Raw genomic sequence first — 20,258 nt, 5'->3', positions numbered from 1 at the left:
TAATGTTAAACAAAACAACGTGGGAGTAGTGTTGTGGAAGCAGATCGCAGCTGCTGCATTATTGCTACGGCCCTCGGCTGTTTACCGGGAGCGTTTGTACTGTGCGTGGTCACGTGATGATGACGTAGATCGAGAAAGAAAATCAGTTGTGATGTTGCGTGCTGACTTACCTAGACTACCACTGCAACAACTACTGTTTGATGATTAAAGAAGCTACTGGGGTGCAAACTTCACATCACAGACAATCTCTTTTACCATTCTATTGTGATTCGTTTATTGTTGCTGCAACATGCAAGTAAAATTTGACAGAAATATACAGGATAATTAGCTGATATGCAAAGTTTTGGAAAATCTGAGGAACGTGATAGTTAACGTTGACAACAAGCTGAAGCAATCTCAATTGTTCAACAAGAGTTTAAAACCAGGTTGACGCAAAACCTAATCACATTTAATCTTCATCGTTGTTTCCTTTAATGCTTCGTATTTCCCCTTCCATGAAAACCAGATAATGTTATGCCAAGTCCCCTCCGATCTTCCCCAAGGTGCGTTCAAGGCCGAGCGGAAGCAATTATTGTGCCACCATCCACCATGGTTTGAAGCACAGTTGGATGAAGGAGATCTGTTCAAACAGAATTAAATTGAATTCCCATAATTAGTTCGACAAAAATTCCGAATGCTCAAAAACTAAAACAACACAAAAATAATTATAATCAGCTCGTATACACGAGGCATTAAGTCGGTAATTTGAACCAAAATTTAAACCTCAACTCACGAATTTGGAGTAAATGCCAGATTAAGTTAATCCGGCAAAATGAGATACAGTTAACCAAATTTCATCCGACTATAGTGCGAGGAGCTAACTACCGCATTATCGGGAATTACAGTCGTATCAGAACCCTTTTAAACATGAATACTGCAGATATAACTTCGATAAACATGAAGAATGAAATATTACAGGTCATTGTCACGGTTCTTAGTTGAGAACTGCATTCCGTTCTGGGAATGATCAGAAGAATCCAAACTGTCACCAGCAGTGCCACTGTAGCCAGCAACTTGCAAGCGATAATTGTCCAACTCGTCCTCAACCACGAATGAACTAAAAACACAATGACAATTAATTCCTTCGAATAACATGATTTTCTCCCTAACTTTTATCACCTGTATTGAGCAAATGCAAATGTTCCATCGAAACCTCGTAAGTCAATCCTCAGTCGGCATCCCTGTGTGTTTGTGATCCTGTGTATTTCATCTAAACCTAGAGAACAGAGAACATACATTATATGTGTATTTTTTAGCGCATTTGTTTCGCAATATCATTACCCAGCCAGAACTCTCCAGTCAGGTTTCCAAATCCATTTTTGTATTCCTGCCAATTTTTATTAAAATCAACCAATCCATCGAACCGACGTTGAATCACCTGCACGGAGGTATAATATACCGTATGGAGAATATATGAATCCATATTTGTGCAATACGCAGGAAGTTATATTTAAATTACTGGACAAACTCAACAAAAAGAGAAGAGTATATTGTTGTATTCACCTGAACTATTATCAATGAAAATTTTATCTGTGATATTGAGCTTAATGTCATGTTTTGCTTTTCGTGAAAAAAATTTATACACAATATGTAAAACGCATTTCACCGTCCATCCGTTGTCACAGAAAGCTTCTTTGCAGTTGCGCAATCGCTGATAGCCATACACGGGTGACATAAAACAACTTGGTGGAATTAAAAGATTTTGAATTCCTGAAAACATAGCATGGTACTGGTAAGTTCAATTATGCCCGTTTCATTATTAGGAAAGGAACTTTCTTTATGTGTTTTTTTATATTTCATTCACAAAAGGAAGTTAGGAATCGATGCTTATAAAATCGTTAGGTTTGAAAAATACCGACACTGTGCTTTATCCCACCTTGCAATTTTGACATTACTTCCAGCTTAAATTCATCCATATTTCCTACGTCACCTTTTGACCCAACTTCGCCCTTGTCACCTTTCGTGCCCTCTGCACCCGGGGGCCCCCGTTTTCCAGGGGATCCAACTTCACCCCGTGGACCTCGCTCTCCTAAACGTCCCGGTGTCACTGTAACGTCATCTCCACATACAGGGACAGTGACGTAGCTGCACTGTTGAGCGTATACCAGCGCCATACAAAGTAAAAGATTGACTACTCCACACAAACGCATTTTTTCGTGCATTGCTTGCCTACATTTTTTAAGGCAAAGTGTTAGTTGAGAACAGCGTTGTTAGCAAGCAAATCAGTTTATTGGCTCACACCATTACTATTATTGGATACCCATAATCGGTCTATCATTTTCACCTTGTGCTGCAGATGAATTGTCTGCTACCTTGCACTAACATACTCATTCCATTTTGTCGCGTATTCATTTAATAAAATGAAATCCCAACGAAGCGAGTTATTTATGTGTGATATCCACTGATCTTGTTCAAAACAGATGCATATTAATTATTCCGCCTTTAGAACGCACGCAGCACACTGCTCTAATGAGAAAGCAAAGTCCAAGTAACTCTTTTTCCAACAAGGAAGTAATTTCGAACCATGCGTGTCACATATGATGAACGCCTCGACAAACAGCAATTTGGTCACTTGATGGAATCCCAACGAACACAGAAAGACATGCAACAAAGTATTTAACAGCGAATAACTTGAAAATTCAAATTAAAGCATAAACGAACACTAATAAAGAGAACAAGACATTTGTAAATTGGTCAGTTGCCCGACTTGTGGAAAGAATTCATATTGGCAATTTTTAATGCATCCGGATGCATTCCCTGCAATAGGCATTTGTTGATAACAATGGAGAGGAGGTGTGCATGGAACTCGAATATCACGCTCTTTCGATAGAAATGTAAGTTAACGGGTTCTGTTGTTTTATGACTGCAGAACACCCTCACATTGAATAACCACGACACAGAAACCGAATCAAGAAAAAACATCAAAGCAACATAGCATATTTCTTTCAGACTATACCGCTGGTTGACTGTAATGCAATGGTTAATTACACACAGCTTTCGAGCAAAAGACACAAATAGCTCACAGATATACAATGACAGCAATGTTTCGCATGTAATTACACCGACATTATTCAGCAGCTTTACAACAAAATCGAGTTTTCTCCCAATATTCGCTGGATGTCTTTGTCAAAGAATTTGACGTCAATGGAGTTTGTGCAAGCAAAGACTGTGTTTTTTTGTAGTGAGAAGAGAAATCATCAACCTTATAAACTATAACTCGCAACTAATCTTCATTGTTGTTTCCATAATGGCTTCTTTGACCCTTTTCCATGTTTCCCATACCATATTGTTGTATTTCCCCACAGATCTTCCCCACTGAGCGTTCAGAGACGAATAACCGCAATTCGGGAACCACCACCCGCTGTTGTATTTAATGCGGCAAGACAAAGATCTGTATAACATGCAGTAAACAAGTGATAAAATACGAAGGTAATTGTTTATCACAATGTTTGTATAAACGAAAACTGACTCATCATTTTTCCTGTCCGGTGTTGAGAATGGTTTCAAAGAGTTGAAGCTGTCACCAGCAGTGCCACTGTAGCCAGCAAGGTGCAAACGGTAATTGTCCGCCTCGCCATCCACCACAAATAAACTAAACAAGAAATTGATGGAAAGCATTCATGTCGTTTTATTTTCTTGGGTTTTACTTACTCACCTGTATTGGGCAAATGCGAATGATCCATAAAAATCTGTCAAGTCAATTCTTAGTCGACATACCCGTGTGCTTGTCATTCTATGGATTTCATCTAAACCTGCGCAATCGTACAAATTTAAACACTTCGCATTTTGGCAATTACTTAAATTTACCCAGCCAGAACTCTCCAGTCAGGTTGCCAAATCCATCTTTGTATTCTCGCCAAGTTCTGTTGAATGCAACCGATCCATCGAATCGACGCTGAAAGACCTGAACGAAATGTAATTAGAATCGATGTTTCAAAAAGTTTGTCCCACAAGTTGTTATTATTAACCGACCCAAAAGTCTAAAACTAACCGTATTCCAATCTCCACCAACAAAAAACATAATTGTTCTTGAAAAGTAATCATAAGTTTGATCTGCTTGGGGCTAAGAATATCTGTTTCACAACTTTACATGTGTTAAAAAAACTTCCAGATCAAAACTCCACACCTACATTTTACAAAAGTAAAGAAGAGAATTTACCGTCCAACCGTTGTCACACATAACTTCTTTGCCATTGCGCAAGCGCTGGTAGCCGCTTTGAGGTGACGTCAAGCAACTGGTCCGTGACAAAATTGTTGTTAATTCTGTAACGAAAAAAAGGGGTCTCCAAAGTTGCGTTATACGTATTTAGTTATACCTAAATTTGCTCTAATTACCCTTAACTCCAATGAAGTCCTCTTGCAGGAGCTGAATTTCGTGGACCGTACTGTTTTGATTCGCATTCAGGCGATCTGAAAAGAACGTCGTTACATCCTGGGCAATAATATCAGTCAGCAGAGTAAAAACTGCATTACTGAGATTACTTTTTAGTGCAATGAGATCACTCTTCAATGTCAGAAATCTTTGCTTCGTGCTGTTGTGAAATTGTTCTGAAACGAAAAGGTTTTTTTATGTGGATAAAAGCAGTACAAATATTTTCAAAAAATCGGGAATAACAATCAATATATTAGTGTACATTTCGACCTAGGTTTCATCAGCGCAGCTTGGTGACGATCTGTCCAGCCAAACTTCCAGGCACAATCTGCTACTTTATGGTGACTAGTAGTGTACATGTTACCAGGTAATAGAGTTCAGCGCTACAAGAACCCCCTGTAGGTACTTAAGACCTTATAGGTTGAAATAATGAATTTCTGTTTTATGATGGAACAAGGAAACAAAACGGAAAACAGGACATCCTAAATTACTGCCATTCATGGGAGGAGTCAATTGATTGGACTTTCACATTGGGCTGAGCAGAATACATCTTGGTCGAAAATACTGGCATAACACTTTTGTATATGATTGCAATTTTTTTCCACTTTTCTATATGATTGCAATCACCAGATGGTTGTTTTGCTAATGGATGCTGTGGCAAATGGATTATAAACAATTAACTTTCCTTGGGTTTTATTATTTTCTTGTGGCAAAAGCAAGTTTCATATATGCATTTTGAAATGTTATGCATGACTACACATGACAAAGAAAAAAAGTTAATGCAAATAAACAAACATAATAATTATAACATAAAGTACCCCAAGTGTTGTATCATTTTTTATTCGATTTTCAAGGTCATTTTGCTATTTTAGAACTGCAGGAATTGATTTTTTTTCATTGAAATTTGTCCCTTAATGGACCGGTGTGACAAATTTGTCACCTTTCAACAAACCCCTCACCCCAAATTAATAATTTTTCTTATGCAGGTATATTAGTCCATCATTAGCACAGAAAAACATTTTTTTTCTCTAAATTTAATAATTCTGTCCATAGAGGGTTAATAGCATGTGGATTAAAATTTAAAATTGATTCTGAGAAACGATATTATATTGTTGATATCATTCTAAAATTGAAAAGAATTCACCATGTAAGACCTAAATTCGTTGGAACACGTTGTTTTTAAGTTATTTAAAAGATACCCACAGAACATTTTGAGTGACCCTGTGGCGATTTGCTGGACCCGGTAGCATTTTACTACGACGAAATATTATTTTGTGTTTAAATGGTGATTTTGTATCCACATAACCCAACCGTTTACAATAAAGAATGATACTGTGGAGCAAACCTAGGGAAATTTAATCAACCTTTGTCAAATCAGCAGCTAAAGTTGATTCCTTATAGTAGGTTCTCGTCTATCAGGATATTATCAATCACATTTGTTCGCAGGCTAGCTAATCGTCAAATATAGGAAGGGGATTTTCGGTGATGAAAAGTTTACCACATAAAAATAATTCGTAACGATTTGGCTTTCTTCTGATCCATTCTCACTTCTTTTGCAAATATAAAGGCGGGTACATAAGTTTGTGATGTGGTACCTTTTAATTCTTGTATTTCGCGCAATGTTTGTGCTTTTTTTTTGGTTTGTGACGTCATGCCAAAGCTGACGCGAAATAGAAAGGTAACGGGAAACGTAGACTCATTCAGACAAATTACCATCGTATCTTTGCATTGGATGATTCATTATAACCTACGCTTATATTGATAATTTAAAACGTGACAACCTGTTGCTTGGCAAGCATTTCACGAAATTATCAACTAAATTTCGGACCAGCTGCACTGATGAGACCTTTTAGGTCGAAACAGTGGCCATCTGTCTGCAGCTTACACAACAAATTTCGAAATGTCTGTCGGTGGCCAATTTAAGCATAAACAAACGTTATTTAGGAAAACTCGACATATATTTAATGTATGTGTATTGCAGAAAATTTATATGCCGAAGCGATGCTCCAGTGCGTCATTTTAATGTTATTGGAGCGTCACAAGCCTTTCTGAAGAACTTCCACCATAATAAAAACGTACTTCTACATTCCATAAAAATGCTCCGCTCTGTTTAGTTGCGTGGTCATAACATTTTGTTAAGAATGAATTTGCCACCGGTTCATGAGAGTTGGAAACTACGCGATACGAACGAAGTTATGTTTTACTTACCAAGACTGATGTTGCAATGAATATCGACAGAATCACACCAAACACCACAAGCAAAATCTTCATATTCCTCGAACTTCGACTCACTTCGTAACGTAACTTTGACAAGTTCTCGTTTTCATCTTGTTGCTGTGCTGGTTCCTCATAATTCTCGTAAACTGCGTTATTATGGTTGTATGTTACAAATGTTCAATAAAACAATTTCATAAAGCTGTTCTTGAGTTGTTCATCAAAGGTATTCATACGCATGACGTTTTGGTCATTTTTTTACATTAAACAATTGAAAAAACAATTCATCACGATTAAAGGACTTACTGTTGTCCTGGGGATTGGAACGGACGGCCATTTCAATATCCCTGCAACTCGTTTCTAACAAATTGTTGAATAATGCTTGTAAGAAGCACAATAACTGTATGCGGAGGTCTTATAACTGTACGGATAACACAGAATGCTTTCATGGGAAAAATTGTCCGAGCTGCTGGAAGTACGTAAGTTTCGCTTTCTGTGTTTGCGTTCCATCATCGAGCCATTGTTTAGAAAAAGCTGTCCGCCAGCGATACGAACAATTATAGTCAAGGAGAAGGTTGCACCTCAAAAAACGGCCACTCCAAATTTCTATACACAGTGGTTAGAGCCTGCGAATGCGTGAAAATAAAGGGCGCAACATCGTTAAAGTCTTCATAAAACGTGTGGTATAGCCGTGCTGCTGAGACAGCCTTGCACTTTTCCATCAGTTTAAGCAGCTGACATTGGTCTCTGGCACACACGCTTTGCAAAGGCGGAAGTTTTATTTTTTTATAAGTTGAACAGCGAACCTATACGCTCGCGGCAGTCAAAATCCGTTTTCACCGCGCTGCGTTGCTGCCTCCTCCCAGTCTATAATATGGTATTATTTTGAACTTTCAACAAATAAACACTAAATTGGAGTCATTGTTGGGCAATTTTACTGTTTCCAAAACATTAAACGATATGAAAACACATGCTTATTAGAAATTTCGCCATTACAACAGTTGTATCAAAAATGCAATATAATAGTTGTAGTAAGGTCAATAGTGTCACTGTTAAAGTTTATTATAGGTTTGTTAAGGATTGGTACAAACGGTCACGTCATGATCAGTCAATAACCACCAAACCGTTGAATGACTTCCACTAAAACTCTGAAAACATATTCTATTTTGCAACTGCATGCACCCCTAAAACTTGCTTTACTTTCTGAGTCCCACATGTCATACCAATATACATAGACTTAAAAATACTTTTTTTTGACTCTCTACCCAACCAAATCAGGTGTGAGTTGTTATATTTTATTCTCAATCGTAGTATCACCCCCATCAAGCTGCACATTGTCCGCACCTCTCCAGCGAAATTCTTTGGCCTTAAAGATAGGCAACAACCAACGATGCGATGGGGTTTATGAAGTAACTTGCTTCCGTGTGGCCACACATATTGGGGTGATCACACGCGGCTCTTTCGGTGCACATTAGGGAGATCGCTACACTCTACAATCTTCATCACAAGCTATCATTAAATGTTAATGCAATCTCTAAACCACCATGTCTAAAACCACCATGATCCAACGCAATGACGTCATTGCGTTCGACCGTCTCAGGAGAGCTGATGTCACGTGATAGTACAGTTCTGCCTTTGAATTCATTGTCTCTACATCTGCTTGCCTGCTTTTGTGGGCACCCTTAGTCGTCCCAGCAACTCATTTAGTTCACAGCACTGATGATGAAAACACCCGTGTTCGAAACGTCTGCGTGACAGCATATTACCTTCCGATTTCCTATTGAAAATAGTTATGTGACATTCTGTTTTATAGAAGCGATTTCTACATTGTATTATCGGCCTCAAATGAAGCGTTTTTTGTGTGCAAAGGCAAATGCGTTGTCTTGTTGAAAGGGGTTGGTTTGGTTGTAGTTTCTGTTGTAATATATTTTGTGGATTGGATAAAACTTTTTTCGCAAACTTTCACAAATAAATACATACCGGTAACCAAGTAATTGCAGTTGACAAATGGGTTTACTGATAATCAGACGCAGCAAAATGCCATACAATCAGATTGCATAAACAGAAAACAGCAAGCATGATTCCCAACTGACGGAAACAAATTGATGAGAAAAGCGAGCGAAAAATCTTTGTTGTGATGACGTCATTTCCCGTCATGACCAAAAATGAAAGCAAAATATTTTCAGTTACTCCCAGTATTTAAAAGCAGAAATCTAGAAACGTCGATAAAACAAAGTTTGGCAGAAGAGCAGTATTTCAGCAATGTTGCGACATACAACACTATTACTCATGATGTACACATCACTGGTATGCGCGCAACAATGCAGCTACGTCACTGTCCCTGTTTGTGGTGATGACGTCACAGTGTCCCCAGGTCGTTTAGGGGGAGGTCCGCGTGGGGAAGTGGGACATCCTGGAAAACGGGGGCCACCGGGTCTTGGGGGTAGAAAAGGTGACAAGGGCGAAGTAGGATCGAAAGGTGACGTTGGGAGTATGGACGAATTCAAACAGGAAATGCGGTCAAATATAGAAGGTGGGATATAGGATGGACTTATATGTGGATCACTTTTATGCAATCGCTTTTTGGTTACACCAGTATGATAACATAACAAAAGCGAATAAAATAACATAATTGCCTTACGTCACTTTTAATAAGAGAGATAAACCTAGATCACATCTTGTTTGCAGGAATTCAGGAACTTTTGACACCGGCCAGCTGCTTGACGTCATCAGTTTACGGATACCAGCGATTGCGCAATTGCAAAGAAGCTTTCTGTGACGACGGATGGACGGTAGACTGTCTGCTTCATATGAATCATAGGAACAGATGCGCGCTAAGTTTTTATAACCGTAAACGAAAAAAAAATTTGGTGGTTGATTCCATGCACGCGACAAATATGTCAAAGTTATATTTAAATTAAGGTGGCGTCAATCGCAAGGTTTTGACCTGAGCCGTAAGTTTACAATCAGGATGAGCTGTAAAATTTTTTCTGTTTCTATTCATGTTGTAGCCGATCAGTTGATTTATAAAACACAGAAATTAGTGAATATTAGTGCAGCTCATTCTGTACAGGTGATTCAACGTCGGTTCGACGGATCGGTTGCTTTCAATAAAACATGGCAGGAATACAAAGATGGATTTGGAAACCTTACTGGAGAGTTTTGGTTGGGTAAATTTAAAAAATGTTTAATTTTTCACACTTTTAATGTTATGCGTTTAATTCAGGTTTGGATGAAATCCATAGAATCACGAACACACAGGGATGCCGACTGAGGATTGACTTACGAGGTTTCGATGGAACATTTGCATTTGCTCAATACAGGTGACATTGTTTAGCGCTGAAAATGACAAACCCCTAACATGCCTTGTTTAGTTCGTTTGTGGTTGAGGACGAGTCGGACAATTATCGTTTGCATGTTGCTGGCTACAATGGCACTGCAGGTGACAGTTTGAGCTTCGGACATATACAAAGCGGAATGAAGTTTACAACTCTGGATCGCGATAATGACAAGAGGTTGTGATTTTAGTTATACGACATTTTTATTCGTATAACATGTTGAAACTAGTGCTTTGCAAAAATCATCAAGAAATTTGTTTTTCATTAATTTTATTTATTTATTTAGATCTTCATCCAATTGTGCTGTCAACCACGGAGGATGGTGGTATAACGATTGCTTTCATTCTGCCTTGAATGCTCCTTGGGGAAGATCTGAGGGGCCATGGCGTAACATTATGTGGCATGCATGGAAGGGGCATAGGGAAGCATTGAAAGAATCCAAAATGAAACTTAGATGTGATTAACTGTTTGTGTCTGCATTATCACAGGTTATTGCTTGTCAATATAGCGTGTATCAAACGCTTCAACCTTGTTTATTATCTATAGTATTACATGTATGTTTTCCTTCATATACATTATTGCACACTAACTTTGTCTAAGTATGCAGACTAAATTATGAGGGGAGATTACTTTCAAAGACATTTTTTAATTTCACTTTCCTTGCTTACATTTTGGATTGTAAATAAATAAATCTTCACATTTATTAAAGGCATACGAATAAAATTTTTAATGTTTAAAATTGCCGACTTGCACTGGCGGATTTCTGCAGTCACTTTTACATTTTCTCTATATTGTTTCAAATTTCCCAATAATACAATTTTAATTTGTTAGTTTGACGCCACTAGGTGTCGCGCACCTGTATATAAACAAATTACTGCAATGCTACTTCCTCTTTCCAACTGCGCACAGACCTCGATAAGAGCCATACAGTATCAGACCTGCAATATTGCGCAGTAAAATGTTGTTTCAAATATCACTTCCTGAAAAGAAATTTTAAAACGTTGGAACAACTGGATAGCATACGAATTTTACTGTATGACAGGTTTTCTAAACACCAAAAGCCCCAAGCATAGCAGGTGCCTCATATCTGCCCACACTTTAAAATTTGTCCCAATCCATTTTAAGGCTATAAAACAGGTCTTTCTTTGTCGTTGCACAAGTTGTTTGATGCAGTTGTTTGACAAACCTTTTTACTGAAGCTTAAAAAAACTATATAATGCCGTGTATAAGAAGGATCAAGATCTAGTGTTTGATGTTTTTTGTGCTCTTAAGTATTTTATAAAATAAGTGTGAAGACCAGATGAAATAATATTTAAAAGAACAAAGCATAACATTTGTGAGGTTTCATTACAGTTAAATAAGAGACTATTGCCATCTTGTAAAGAAGGCGCGGAACATTGTCTTCTTTACACGCAATATATGTTTGCTATGTTTCGCGTTTGTTCAAACCAATGTCATTGTTTTTTCTCGAAACCAATAATTACTGTACGTTTTTTGTTTACCGCAGATCCACCTTCACTCAACAAGAAAGCAGACAAAAGGTTAAGATCAATTTAAAACTTTCGCATATTTCCTTCAACACCTTGAGGCCGAGTGCAGTTAAAACACCCTTGTCGTTAAACATACTATTAATTTACCACAAACTAACTGCTTACATGCAGTTATATTTCACACAAGAAAAGAAACATATTTAACATGAGGAGAGCAACACAAAAAGGCGGAAACCAAACAAAAACATCAGCAATTAACCAGCACCATCGTGTTGTAAAAGTGAAATGAGTAAAGTTGATTTTGGGAAAAGTTTAAATGTCAGTCTGAAATACACCGGTGAAAATTGTCTTTTTGTTCGCATTGAAAAACGAAATCAACAGAAATAGCTCAAAACTGAAATAACAAAACATCTTAATCACATTTAATCTTCATCGTTGTTTCCTTTAAAGCTTCGTTTTTTCCCTTCCATTCAGACCATACAATGTTACTCCAAGACCCCTCCGATCTTCCCCAAGGAGCGTTTAAATTTGCATTGAAGCAATCATTGTACCACCATCCACCATTGTACGACACAGCACAATTGGCTGAAGGACGACTGTTAAATAAAGCCCATGTCATTATTTATGTTTTGTTTAGTCGTCATTTTTTGTACTTTTTTGCATAAACCAAGGTTATCGCTAAACAACACGCAAGAAAATAAACAAACAAATTTACTTGTCATTATCTCGATCCAGGGTTGTGAACTGCATTCCGCTCAGGGAATGTCCGGAGCTCAAACTGTCGCCGGCTGTGCCACTGTAGCCAGCAACATGCAAACGATAATTGTCCGACTCGTCCTCTACTATAAACGAGCTGCAACATCCAATATCAAAATGTAGAAACTAGTTATTGTCATCCGAGCTCATCTGTATCACCTGTATTGAGCAAACGCAAATGTTCCATCGAAACCTCGTAAGTCAATCCTCAGTCGACATCCCTGTGTGCTCGTGATTCTATGGATTTCATCTAAACCTGAATTAAACATAGAGAAAACGTTGCAAAAATTCCCCCCTTGCATGATCGTATCAATCTGAAACAAATCTTTAACAGCAACAAAACCAGACGTTTTTGATTTACCCAACCAAAACTCTCCAGTCAGGTTGCCAAATCCAACTCTGTATTCCTGCCAATTTCTATTGAAATTAACCGATCCATCGAATCGACGTTGAATCACCTGTTACCAGAATAACATGGGTTTCCATAGAATAAATAATATTTTATACAGTATTTCCTCATTCTCTATAACACCAGCCATAACAAAACAGTCTTTAGTAAACAGTCTTATGTACAAGTTTGAACAATTAAGGCAGAGGACACGGATTAGTTTTGATAACCCGCACCAACTTGTTGCACAAAAAAAAGTTAATAAAACAGCTTTTAGCGATTTGCTACCCAACTAAATACCGAAGTATTTAAACTAAACGCAAAAACGACAGGAAGATGCTTACCGTATATCCGTTGTCACAAAAAGCGTCTTTGCAATTCCGCAACCTCTGGTAACCGTAAACCGATGACGTCAAACAGCTGGCTGGAGTCAAAAGTTCTTGAATTTATAGGAAAACATTTGAAAAATAAATTTAAATATACATAACGACAACGTGCTATTTCCCACCTTGAATTTTAGATCTCATTTCTTCTTTAAATTCATCCACGTTTTCGACTTCACCTTTTGTTCCAGCTTCGCCCTTGTCACCTTTTCTACCCAAAACCCGGTGGCCCCCGCTTTCCAGTGGCTCCCACTTTCCCCCGTGGACCTCTTTCTCCCCCTAAACGACCTGGTGTCACTGTGACGTCATCTTCACATACTGGCACTGTGACGTAACTGCATTGTTGCGCGTTTAGAAGCGACGTAAAAAGAACGAAGATAACTAAAGAATGCAGCAACATCTCGGTTCTGTGACGTTAACTGAAAAAAATAGGTTTTGGTTCAAATAACGTTTGTAGTTTTTCGTCATCGTTACGACAACTTTCGGCAAAGGTTTCATAACTTAGTAGTTTAATTTGTTGCCAATGAAATGGTATAAATAAATTTGAGCCTAACTTAAACTAAACAAACAATACATTAAAACTTTGACAATCTGTCCCTCCGTTTGTTAAATATACCTTATTGCAGATATTAGAATTATAAAAGTTTAACTGCTTTTCTTGGCAACTGCTGGCCTGTCGCGATATGTTAAGGTAACGCAATCTCCCAACACAACCAGGAAGAGTGCAACAACAGCAGAAAGTACATGAATCGGGTAGAATTCTTTACTCGCATTGAGTTGGTTTCGCGCTTATGAATGAAAATATCGTCACATCCTCCGTAAGAAACTGTGCCTGGTTATAAGTTAAGATGTTGTTCAAAACACACAAGGTTTGTTTCGCCTATTTTTGTCGCAAACTTATACTTGACCAGCGTAAATTCAATACAGGCGGTACAACGATTCTGTCAACGAAGAATTGTTTTCAATTTATGGTATTTAATAATTTCCAAATGCTGCTCATTTGGCAAGGGCGAAGATGTGTACTCGCACGCGATTCACTTGCAACACGATGAGACTTGTCCAGGGTTGTGGGGCATCGATTTAAACGGGAGCCACAAAACGGGGAATTACTCGATAAATTATGTTTCATTGTATGATATTTTCAGTTGGATAATGCCTAAATATATTAAAAAGAGATCCTGACACAAAATGACCATCAGTTATAGCGCTGCTGCTTTCAATCACATCTTATTTTGAACGTCGACTCCTTAACAGAGTTCAAGCCTTTCCAACTTCTCCAAACCATATTTGCATAAGTTCCTGAACTTCTTCCCCATCCAGCGTTGAGAGTGGCACGAAAGCAAGCGTTATGCCACCACCCTCCATGCGGCACACCACCAATCAATGCGCAGTTTAATGGGTGTCTGCAAAATGATTGTATCATAATGCAGGGACCGCAGAACGATATATGTATATATATACATATTTAAACGAACAAAACTCTGAGAACACAGAACGGCTGGTCGATATTCCACAAAATATAGACATGAGGTTCACAGGCTTCGCAGCCAAGCTGGATCAGCCACTTTTCCCGATAAGTCGGAGCGAGATCTGAAAAATCAAGCTCCCGGTGAGGTTTGAACTCACGACCCTGGGCTAACCAGGCCCAACGCTCTACCAACTGAGCTATAGGAGCTCAGTGGCTTCACGGGATATAACGTGGCCAAGGTACACTGGTGCGCAAGCGCACAACTTGTCAGGCGACCTTCCCATGCGCCTGAGCAGCATGCCTGCGCAGTGGGGCGATCCTGCCTTGCTATGCGAAAGCATGGTATCACTTATGCGTTGTCTGATTACGGTGGTGGAGATTCTCTACGCATGTGAAGGTTTCCTGACAAGTTATGCGCAACAGTGTACCTTGGCCACGTTATACCCCGTGAAGTCTGGTTGGCCCAGGGTCGTGAGTTCAAACCTCACCGGGAGCTTGATTTTTCAGATCTCGCTCCGACTTGTCGGGAAAAGTGGCTGATCCAGCTTGGCTGCAATGCCTTGGCTGCGAAGCCTGTGAACCTTATGATCAGAATATTAGAGCTGTGATCGCCAAATATAACGGGACATGTTTTTTGGGGGGTCGATTCGTTTCGGCAACAATTCATGCTATAATCAGTTCAATGACTATGGTGTGGTCGATCCAACTGTACGTTTAAATAGACTTGACCTGGCTGACGTCATTTGTTAATGATATAAGCCAACCACGCGTGAAGGCTGAAACGTAATCAGATACACAGTCTATAAATAAAGCGTGTCTATGTTTTATACAATATGGGCCAGCCTTTGCCTCCCAAAGGGTTGTTAGTGTTCTTACAATCGTTCAGTTGTCCTAGTCTTGTTTTAACATACTCTCAATGGAGTCCTGTTAAATAGGCCTTTCAAAAACGTAGAATCGATACATTTATTTTTGTTTGTTTGGTATACTATGAGTTGGGAATATAGGCAAAAAAATGTTTTTGAAAGCAAATACCTGTCGTTATCCCGATCTTTGGTGGTGAAAGGCAGACCGTTATGGGGATGATCTAAGTTAAAACTATTACCCGCAGTACCGCTGTAACCATCAACGTGTAGGCGATAGTTGTCAGATTCAGCTTCAACCACGAACGCACTGAATGATAAAAATATGTTCAAAGCGGGCTGATAATATTAATTGTAAACTTAGCAACAGCACCTGTATTGAGCAAACGCAAATGTTCCATCGAAACCTCGTAAGTCAATCCTCAGTCGACATCCCTGTGTGCTTGTGATTCTATGGATTTCATCTAAGCCTATAAACACGCAGGAAACGATGCAAAAAAAGACAATGGTAAGTGCTTAAATGTGGCGGTTTAGTTCGGGGTGAAATATATTTGTGGAATTAGTGATTTATTGTCGGCAAATGACACTGACCAATCCAAAACTCTCCAGTCAAGTTTCCAAAACCTTCTTTATATTCCTGCCAGTTACGGTTGAAGTCAACCGATCCATTAAAACGACGTTGCACAACCTAACCAACACATAGAACTCATAAGCTATGTCGAAGTTAGGAACACTACTAACGGATTTACTTGTAATTCTGAGAATAAAACTACTGGCTCATACTGTTGTTAACATTGTCATGTTTGACACGAAAAACGTTTCGACAAGAACTTATGCCACCATGATGGGCCAGACTTTTTATTCTCAGAATTGTGTCGAAGTATTTTCATATTTCCTAAATTCTGCTTTTACCGTCCATCCGTTGTCACAAAACGCTTCTTTACAATCACGTAATCGCTGGTACCCGTACACTGATGACGTCAGACAACTAGGTGGAGTCAACAAGTGTTCAATTTCTACAAAGACAAAAACTTGTTTAGAAAAGTAAGTTCGTGATACTTCAAACATCTATATTAGTATTGCACTTAGTAGAGCTTGTCGCACACCGATCGGTACAGATGTAAACAACAAAGTATATCTCAGAGCCAATATTTGTTTGACTTCAATGTTGGGAACAACGTAGAAGGTATAACGTCATGGTTTGCAGGAAGAAATACTGCTGAAATACTAATGAAGGAAGATATTAAGAAATACACAGTCTTTTTGTTGAAAGTTTTGTAACAAACCTTGCAGTTTTACTTTTACTTCACGCTGAAAATTTTCCAAGTTTCCAACTTCTCCCTTCGGTCCCATTCCTCCTTTCTCTCCTCTTAATCCGGAAATTCCCCGTGGTCCCTGCTTCCCCGGAGGCCCTGGTTCACCTTGAGACCCCCCTAAGCGGCCAGGCGACACAGTGACGTCATCACCACATACTGGCACAGTGACGTAACTGCACTGTTGCCCGTAAGAAAAAGTATTACAGGCGCTAAAAGTTAATAACATTTGCAGCAGCATGAATTTTGGTAAATCCATTTACTTTGGAAGAGGTGTGTTGTTTGTTAATTAGTGATGAGACAGCAAACAGCTGGAAGAGTACAAACAATTAAAACAATTCTCGGTAACTTATCATTTACGTTTAGCGTACAAAAATGTCCAATGATTCAGTTACTTTTTTACTAAACTTAATGCACAATCAACAAAATAAAATACTAATTATTGCAAATTCACAACACGCTGACGGTGTAGGTTGGCTTTCACTTTTTTGTTTTTAACTTATCTAAATGTTTTTCTCAAACGAGTCACCATTGAGAAAATAACAGAAACAAACTACACGCTTCTAACAACAAGATACAATATCCTGTAACCAACCAAATGCATCAGATTTACAAAGATGTGCTGCATACCAAACGCCTGCACTAATGCTTATCAGCTATGTGATAACATTCAAGAAAGGATTTGATAAGCGTTAAATGGAAGAAAGTATTTATCGTGAGATAACAAACACCAACGTCATGCCCCGATACGATTCTGCTGCCTTGGGAGTCAAGTTGCAAACAACGATTTGAAACAAAAGCTATTGTTGGATGGGCACGATTTTTTAAAGAAGAGATGCGAAAAACGTCATAGTCCTAAATGAAACTGCCCTGAAAAGTGTCGTAACAGACATCTGCAACAGTACTTTATCCTCATTCGCAGGTTTCATATAAACCTGCTGGTGGATTTTTGACGAGTGGTAAAACATACCTAGAAAATAGGTTTGAAATAAATAATGCAAAAAAGCGTGGGTGAACGAACAAACTGCATTTAACTTAAACTACAAGTTCAACGAAAACAGCCGCGCTATTATAAGCTCATATGCGAGATGTGAGCTCGTAAGGCGAGTTAAATCGTGTTATGACGCACACGAATGGTCTCTGATCGTAGTCACGTGTTTGTATTTGGCACGGATAAGATGATCCTCCGTATTCGTTCGTCATTTCCCTTTAGTTTTTGGTCTATTTCCAACGCACTTGACTAAAAATAAAACTTGCCATCCAAAGTCGTAAAAAATGTCCTGTTTGTACGCTAGCATTATGCTAAACATATAATTTTGGGCGATTCGACACGTCTGAGCATCAAGTCACACTGTTGTTGGAGAGCTTTACTACGTGTGTGGCAAATACAAGAGATTTTAATTGCATGGTAGTTCGGCTAAATACTAACAAACAACTGCTTATGAACGGTATGTGGTTACAGACAGCGACTGCTTTCAACTTGGTACTTAATCCTCCGGCGCTTAAGGAGGCAAAGCTTTGTTTACAGTGAACACGTCGCGCGACTTTATGCTATATGAGTGGATTTTAGGATAGTCTCAGCCATGGTGGCCGCATAACATCGACTTCTGCCAAATACTGAAGGTTAGAAAACAGACGAGGGTGCAAGATGGAAAGTGTTGCTGTGCGTTAGCATCAGTGTGCTTCCATATAATGTAAAGACATCTTCATGTACAGCTTTCCTAAGACTTATTACCCACCGTAGTAGCGTGTATGCCTTGTGGTATTTTCTTTTATTTTAAAGGCGTCACACACATACATCTATCAGACAATTATTGAAGTTTACAGATAAACAGGAAAACACCGGGACCCAAAATAAAATTATAAACAGATGAGAAAAATAAACCAAAGCTGAGGAAGGTTTTGTTCAATAATATAAGAATGTTGTTCCATTTGTTCCTGTTAGCTTCAGTCGTTCAACGCTCTTTTGCCGACGTTGTTGCAAGTAAGTTTGGTGCAAAAGTTTGAGTTTTAATGTTTTAAAACCTGTTTAATAAGAAAATGTTTACAGAAATCATAGTTAACGTGAAAATTGTGACATCATCGACAACAAATTAAATTTATTTCCAACAGGTCACAGTTGCATTGACGTCTTGTCAATTGAAACTATTAAGTTGTGCGATAGAGGTCTGAGGTGCGAAAATAACAGCATGCTGTCCAATACGTCATACCGTATTGTTGCGTAAGAATTAATTACATCAATGTGCAATAAATTGTATAACACAGCAGGTCGGTTTCAGATGCAAAGTTGAATTCTGTGAAGAAACGATCATTTTGCGCCGCGAATATATATGCAACGGGACGGTCACGTGCCAGAACGTCACACCTTGTGACGTAGGCTGTCCGAATTACTACAGGTGCTTGCGCAGCGATAAGTGCATGTCGCGGAACAGAGTGTGCGACGGGTTTACTTGTGACGGCTGCCCGGAAGATGACGGTTTTTCGAACGGTGTTGGATTTAAGTGTGTGAGGAATGGAAGGAGGTGTCGTCTTCCACAGCAACTTCTATGGGATAATGTGGAAGATTGTGACGATAGATCAGATTTATGTTATTCAGTCGACTCTTCTGGACCGGACGGCAGGTGAGCATTGTAGTTTTCTATACATGATAATGAATTACAATCATAATTCATGAACAGGAAATGTCTATATATATATCAAACTGCTTGTGACGCCATCTTATTAATCAAACTCCATCTCTATTCACAGTTCATAACAATTATAGGCAATGGAAAAGCAATAGCTCAAGAGAATCTATTTTCAATCAAAATATTTCAAATTAAATTTCTCATTTATTTAAACTCTGATTAATGTGCAGAGACATCCGCAACACTTCCGGTGCGGTGTTTAATACTGATAAGTGCATGCTATGTCTGGACGGCACAATGGTTATACCGCGGAGAAGCGTGTGTGATGGAATAGTGGACTGCTCCGATTTGTCAGATGAGTGCTTGTGCGAAACTCCAGTTGCTGAATTTCATTTCTGGGCAAGTTCGGTTGTTGTCTTGCAACTGTTTCCGACGTAAATTTTTTTATTTTTTAGATATGCACCGCAAAGTTATTCGACTGATCATCACCGATTTCTGTTGCTGGATTCCTCTTTCAATCATGGTGTTCGTCAACTTTCGCGGAGTTAAGATTGACAGCATCTCATACGCAGTTGCTGCAATCGTTCTTCTCCCAATCAACAGCGCCCTCAACCCCATTCTCTACTCCAACTTTGTAGATAAAGTGGTGGAGAAACTGAGGATAAAAGTTAGAGAGAGGTCGAACTCATCGTCCCGTGGTTTGACAGGGACGATGAGTTCGATCTCCGTTGTTCGCGGAAGTTCTCGCTCTGTACGCCCAGAGTAATTCAATTTTTCAAACTTCGCTCAATTCAGTTATTTGCTATGTTGTGATTCGTTCCTCATTTATCTGAACATTAATCGGATGAGTAGAAACCTAAAACCCCGTTTTAATCGAAACAAAAACAACACGGACCTTTTGCGAAACCCATTGAACATGGTCGGTGATTCACACAAGCAAATTGCTATAATTCCTAGTTCAATATCACTTCATTTACCGTGCTTCCTGCGATTTCTATGTTCGCAACTAA

The 20,258-nt window shown here is 38.9% G+C and overlaps 4 protein-coding genes and 1 pseudogene across 6 annotated transcripts; 2 read left to right on the top strand and 3 right to left on the bottom strand.

The window, feature by feature from the left end:
• Window positions 1-322: 322 nt before the first annotated feature.
• Window positions 323-6,962, bottom strand: LOC145903116 (uncharacterized). The gene is made up of 14 exons (XM_082991194.1): window positions 6,932-6,962; window positions 6,658-6,774; window positions 4,522-4,587; window positions 4,375-4,449; window positions 4,199-4,302; window positions 3,847-3,943; window positions 3,695-3,791; window positions 3,257-3,631; window positions 1,916-2,208; window positions 1,646-1,749; window positions 1,321-1,417; window positions 1,159-1,255; window positions 956-1,096; window positions 323-619 (listed from the first exon to the last, which is right to left on the bottom strand). The coding sequence occupies exons 1-14, from the start codon at window positions 6,960-6,962 to the stop codon at window positions 439-441; spliced, it is 1,875 nt and encodes a 624-aa protein (XP_082847320.1). The 3' UTR covers window positions 323-438.
• Window positions 6,963-8,847: 1,885 nt separating this feature from the next.
• Window positions 8,848-10,534, top strand: LOC145901403 (ficolin-2-like). The gene is made up of 6 exons (XM_082989073.1): window positions 8,848-9,158; window positions 9,314-9,417; window positions 9,699-9,795; window positions 9,852-9,948; window positions 10,000-10,140; window positions 10,250-10,534. Exons 1-6 carry the CDS (start codon window positions 8,888-8,890, stop codon window positions 10,425-10,427), a joined length of 888 nt encoding a protein of 295 aa, XP_082845199.1. The 5' UTR covers window positions 8,848-8,887; the 3' UTR covers window positions 10,428-10,534.
• A 1,280-nt stretch (window positions 10,535-11,814) lies between these two features.
• On the bottom strand, window positions 11,815-14,343 carry LOC145903608 (fibroleukin-like; annotated as a pseudogene). The gene is made up of 7 exons (XR_014402666.1): window positions 14,205-14,343; window positions 13,106-13,399; window positions 12,942-13,036; window positions 12,571-12,667; window positions 12,369-12,465; window positions 12,169-12,306; window positions 11,815-12,049 (listed from the first exon to the last, which is right to left on the bottom strand). The product of XR_014402666.1 is annotated as a fibroleukin-like (transcript).
• On the bottom strand, window positions 13,863-17,243 carry LOC145903607 (microfibril-associated glycoprotein 4-like). 2 transcript variants are annotated; one of them, XM_082991701.1, is made up of 7 exons: window positions 17,172-17,243; window positions 16,595-16,961; window positions 16,221-16,324; window positions 15,900-15,996; window positions 15,682-15,778; window positions 15,481-15,618; window positions 13,863-14,383 (listed from the first exon to the last, which is right to left on the bottom strand). In XM_082991701.1, the coding sequence occupies exons 2-7, from the start codon at window positions 16,878-16,880 to the stop codon at window positions 14,197-14,199; spliced, it is 909 nt and encodes a 302-aa protein (XP_082847827.1). In that variant the 5' UTR covers window positions 16,881-16,961; window positions 17,172-17,243; the 3' UTR covers window positions 13,863-14,196. The 2 variants fall into 2 exon arrangements, with proteins under 2 accessions (XP_082847827.1, XP_082847828.1); XM_082991702.1 differs by lacking the exon at window positions 13,863-14,383 and adding an exon at window positions 14,448-14,570.
• Window positions 17,244-18,501: 1,258 nt separating this feature from the next.
• On the top strand, window positions 18,502-20,014 carry LOC145903115 (uncharacterized). Its single transcript, XM_082991193.1, has 5 exons — window positions 18,502-18,605; window positions 18,734-18,842; window positions 18,901-19,242; window positions 19,479-19,651; window positions 19,704-20,014. The coding sequence occupies exons 1-5, from the start codon at window positions 18,542-18,544 to the stop codon at window positions 20,012-20,014; spliced, it is 999 nt and encodes a 332-aa protein (XP_082847319.1). The 5' UTR covers window positions 18,502-18,541.
• Window positions 20,015-20,258: the final 244 nt, after the last annotated feature.

The sequence above is a fragment of the Ascidia mentula genome, chromosome 5, assembly GCF_947561715.1.
Source record: "Ascidia mentula chromosome 5, kaAscMent1.1, whole genome shotgun sequence".
Classification (NCBI taxonomy): Eukaryota; Metazoa; Chordata; class Ascidiacea; order Phlebobranchia; family Ascidiidae; genus Ascidia; species Ascidia mentula.
This window is presented reverse-complemented; position numbering and strand designations above follow the sequence as displayed.